Genomic DNA, 5,157 nt, shown 5'->3' on the forward strand with positions numbered 1-5,157 from the left:
AGTACTGTGGCAAAAATGAGTAACGATTAGGATAAGTGGCCAGAAAAAGGGGATGGAAGAAAGAAAAAAACATGCAAAATTAGTTGAGGTGAGGGCTGAGGACTAAGGTAGGGGTGATCCCCTACGTTGAGCCTGTTCCCATCTCCTAAGCCCCCATGACAACGAGGAGCAAGGGATTGGGGGGAAGGAGTCCCCCTGGATACACACAAGATAAATAGCAACCCCTTCCCTGTATTTTCTCCCTCCTGAATGTTTTTTCTGATTGATCTAATCACCCTTAACCCCTTTCTCCTACCTTACCCTACACACACCTTTTGACTTTCTTTTCTCAGGATTAGCCCATTTACTCACTTTCTCTACCTCACCCTCATTGCCCTTTTCAGTGTAATACTATCCTGTACTGCTATACCACTTAAAATTTAGCACATTTATCCATTAATAATACCCTTTTTACCTTTCCGTAGTGATACATGACCTTTGATGCCTAGCACATTTACTTTGCTTTGTAACCATTAACCATTCTTTTGTTACTATTTGTTTATATACTACATATATTTATTTTCTTTCTTTCTTATGAGGTTACTCTTTGTGAAAAGTTTTGTTTTATGAACACAACCATTTACATACATATCAACTTTTAAGTCAGTACATGGAAGGTAATAAAAGAAAAAATATTTTATTACAGTTTACTATAATAAATGCTCCAAAGGCATGACTATGAAAAAAAAAAAGTAGGAATAAGAAAGTAAAACCTAAAGGGAAGCCACATTGTGGGAACTAAGTCTGACAAAAGAAGAGATGTGAAACTAAAATACAGGAAAGGAGAGAATTGAAGAATACAAAAAATTGTACTGGTGTTATGAATTCACAAAAGGATTACAGAGATGATAAATTGTATGGTCAGATCCTGAATAATTACGATAAAAACCAACTGTAATCTCTTTTTTTCAATTGTTTAAAAATATTATCACTGGTCTTTCAGGACATCATCAAAGTAACAATGGGGACAGATTCAACAAAGGCAACATATATACTATTTTAAATAGCAGGCAAAGCAGTGTTTGTAAATGTGGGAAGGAAAAAATGTATCACCTTGTAAATGTACCCAAGCAACTAAACAGCTTATTGTTGCCATGCAAACCAAATTGAAAAAAAAAATTCACAGTATACAAATGCTTTCAACTCTTTATGCCAGACTGCATCCTGCCATTTGTAAATACTTCATGATGTGTGCCTGTACCTCTGCATTCATCTGTGCAAGGCGCCCTTGGAGAGTGCCAGGGTTAGCCTGTGATAACTGAGAGAGCTGCTGTGCTAAGAAAACAGGAGGGTTTTCTACTTGTCCCTTTAGGGGGTCTATATCACTTCTGGCTGCATGCATTAGTCTGGCTGATGAACCTTGGAAAGCTGGAATGTCTTCAATTTCAATAAAATGTTCCCCATTAGGCAAAGAACTATCTTCAGGACACTCAAATAATTTCACAACTGCCTCCAGTAATGGGGCCCAAAGTGCTGCATAATTACCATTATACAAAGCAGGATCTGCCAGCAAACCACTGAGTCCAACTGCACATATCTTGCGCTCTATTTCACCAGAGACCTTCTGTAGGTCAGGCACAATCAGTCTTTCAACAACCATGCTAAACATTCCTGCCTGGAGGCTATCGATAATTTGTATGAGGCGTCCTCCTGAATGTTGGCAGGCAAACAAGCTAAAGAATACCAAGAGAGATTTTACATACTTTGTGGTTTTGCTTGAAGTCAAGCGCCTAAACATAATGGCAAAGATCTGATTCCAATAACTGTTAAGAACTTCCTTGGGCATATGCAAGAGCATACACTGGACAAGATAGAACCCTTCATGGTCATTTGTCTTGGATGCATTAAGCTTGTTGAATACACCAAGAACAGCTTCTAACTTGCCCATCTGCACTATCTGCCCATGAGCCTTTTCAATGTATGCTTGTAACAGCCTCACCATGGGCACCACATAGCCTGGTCTCTCCCATAACACTGGCATTACTAAGAAAGGCAACAATGATAGGTAAGCCTCTGGAACTTCAGCTTTTTGTCTCTCCAGTAAGAGAGAGATAATCTGAAATATATAAGGGATAAGGCTATCAATCTCATTCTGCAAGATTTCTTGGAAGACTGGGAAGAGGTTCCTGTCAAACTCTCCTACAGCACCATCCACAGAATTACAGACGGTTTTGATGACCAGAGACAAAGTCTCAAATAAATAATGGACGTAATGTGGTTTTGTGGGATTCTTTGCAACTTGTTGCAACTTGACAACAAGCTGAGGTACAACAAGACCAGCATGTTGCATCAAATCCCCTTCAATGATGCTTGTCACTCTCATCATGGCTTTCATTACATACTCATTCTGTTCTGAACCCTGTATAGTCAATGCTCCAAGGAGGTTTGTGTAAAGCACGGCAGCTGAAGGTGAAACATCATTCTTTTGTACCAGGGGCTGATTGTTCAATCTGAGAAGGAAAATCTTGTCAATGGCTGCTGCTGCATAGGTGTGCACAACAGGTGACTGGGCAGTTATGAGACGGGCAAGATCTGGGATGCATAGTTTGACAGCATCAAAGGGAAGAGCACTGCGAAAACTGATGACATATTTGATGGCCTCAGCTTTCAGCACTGGCAGGCGGTTGACTGGAAAGGCAAATATTAGCATTAAACCAACTGTTAAAATATTTCAACGCACTTCATTATTCTAAAAGACAATACTACAGTTAATGTTACTAATTGGTAATCTATGCTTCCAGAACAAAAATTGTAACTTACCATCTTGATTCTGTAACTCTGGAAGGATGTGATTTTGATAGAATTCTGTGATGTTAACCAACTCATTAATCTGAGTGGCTCCATGGCGCGCAGTATGTCCCTTGGCCGAAAGAGTTGTCACAAGGTAAATAGCAGCTACTTTATTTCTCCAACACTCGTTTGGTTTCTCTCCATATGTGGCTAACATTGACTGTAAAAATGGGTTATTGTTTTATTTAAAATATCTAATTAACTAAAAATCTGTCAGGCTACCCATTCTAGTAACTCATATCAATAATAATAACAATATCAATCTTATTAGCATTAGAAAAATAAAGCCCCAAATATCAAGAAATGGAGCAATCAGGTCAGAGTCACTTTGGGCTACTAATTGACTCTTTGTTGGCTGAACATTTTTGGGGCCATCTGTATGCAACAAAATAATGGATAGTCCATGTGCCCGAATACAATGGGTTAACAAATTTCTAAATCTGTGGAGAAGGAAAATAATAATGCTAAATGTTCTCACCTGAACATACTGCCCAAACACCTGTGTCATTCTAGCTTCAAAGTGTCTTGACAGCACTCTGACAAAGTCAACAGCAGCTCTCCTGCGAGTCTCTGAATCGGCTCCTTCTAATTCCTGTGACACCCACTGGTCAGGACTGTCCTCAAACAATTCCTCATCACAAGCTGAAGTTCAAAAATATTTGCACTGAATCTAAGTGTCACATTTCTGAATATCAAATGTATACCTTTATGTGAAAATTAGAAAAACAAATGATAATAACAGACAGAAAAATAGAGAAACTAACTTCCAACATAAAAAAAACTTACGTCTCAAATGCATGTTTGGGAGAATAACTTTTTCACATATCCCCGACAGAACTTGTTCATTTTCAAAAAGACCTTTGCTGTGATCCCTTTCTGCAACAGCACACAAGAACTGGATGGCATGGCTCACCATCTACATATAAACAAAAAGGGAAGAAATATGACATTACCAGTCAGATGCAAAATATTGTAGAATGGTTAGATTTCTCTTATAAACATACTAACACTTCAGAATTTGTGTAACAGGGACATGTTCTTACCTGATCAAACTTAACAGCAAGAGTGGTTGTTGACAAGAGGTTCCATACAGCCGTTACAAATCGTTCAATGAAGGGTTCAAATTCCTCTCTATACTTGGAGGCATACAGGGTGATATCCTCACAAACTTGGCTCTTAACCTGTATCAAGAGATAAAGAGTTAGAAAATATCTGATAATTGTGAAATTAATTCCAATATTAGGAAGTTATTTAACTTTTCTGTGAGAAAACAATTAAATTTGACAATGTATAAAATGTGATATGATATTCTGACAATCCATATTTCACAATCACCACCTCTGGACCCTGATTCTTTTAGTAAATCTCACAATACTGACAAATAGATTACAAGTTTATACACCAATTTTATCCTACTTCCATTTCTCTTGACTACCACATTTCTGTTCAAGTTGCGATCCTTGTGTTTAAACCAAGGAAAATCAGCATGTACACAATGAATTGCACATACTCCATATTCTCTCTATAGGTAGTCTACAACTCTTTGCAATAGCAACAATAATTAGTAACATTGTATTATTTATTTTTTCATTTTTTCAATTTCAATTTTCATTCCAATTCTATGTAACACACCCAATGCCACTGGTCACAGCAGGGAGGAATAGGAACCTGATCATGGAAATAAGTCTCTTTCCTGGAGCTGGCACACTTACAGCAATGGCTCATGAATTGATTATTCCATGATAATTTATCAGTGGAAAGACTGCAAGAGCTCTTTCCTAAATGCCTTCAGCTGCTCCTTCACCAATTTTTTTTCATGACATGATGGCCATGTCACATGGATATAATGGGTTGTTACTGATATTGATAATAATAACATTAATAATCATGACAACAATAAAAGAAAGAAAGAAAGAAAAAAAAAGATTACTAACAATAATAACAAAAAATTCATTCCCCAAAGAAAAAAGTTCCACCCACCTGTTCCAACACTCCAATTTCATCATCTTCTGATGTCAGAAGAGGACTTGAGAAGTTGAGGAGGGTGAGGAAATTTTCCATCCACACAGCCATATTATCCTCGAAGAACTCTGGTAAGTCCTGCGAGTTGAGTGCCAGGAACAGCTTCCCTACAGACACAAGTGAGGCAAAGATCACCTTCAGGGCATCTCCATTGTTGACATTCTCCCCAGCAAATTTCATCAGTTCCTGAAAGAGGTGGAAAATTGAGTATAATAAGAAATATATCATAGCTTACATGGCAACATCTACCATATTTCATATAACTTCTGTAAATACTTGATTTTACACTTGTATATTAATTATCCT

The 5,157-nt window shown here is 37.7% G+C and overlaps 1 protein-coding gene across 2 annotated transcripts in view; it reads right to left on the reverse strand.

Moving 5' to 3' along the window:
- Positions 1-672: 672 nt before the first annotated feature.
- The window catches only part of LOC125043945 (exportin-2-like), a 12,809-nt gene continuing 8,324 nt past the window's right edge, over positions 673-5,157 (reverse strand). For both annotated transcript variants that reach the window (XM_047640339.1, XM_047640340.1), the window contains exons 6-11: positions 4,810-5,037; positions 3,873-4,010; positions 3,616-3,745; positions 3,308-3,471; positions 2,800-2,989; positions 673-2,667 (exon numbers count right to left, since the gene is read on the reverse strand). In XM_047640339.1, the coding sequence (XP_047496295.1) occupies positions 1,187-2,667; positions 2,800-2,989; positions 3,308-3,471; positions 3,616-3,745; positions 3,873-4,010; positions 4,810-5,037 (2,331 nt within the window). In that variant the 3' untranslated portion in view covers positions 673-1,186. The remainder of the gene's footprint in view (positions 2,668-2,799; positions 2,990-3,307; positions 3,472-3,615; positions 3,746-3,872; positions 4,011-4,809; positions 5,038-5,157) is intronic.

The sequence above is a fragment of the Penaeus chinensis genome, chromosome 34 (genome assembly GCF_019202785.1).
Source record: "Penaeus chinensis breed Huanghai No. 1 chromosome 34, ASM1920278v2, whole genome shotgun sequence".
NCBI lineage: Eukaryota > Metazoa > Arthropoda > Malacostraca > Decapoda > Penaeidae > Penaeus > Penaeus chinensis.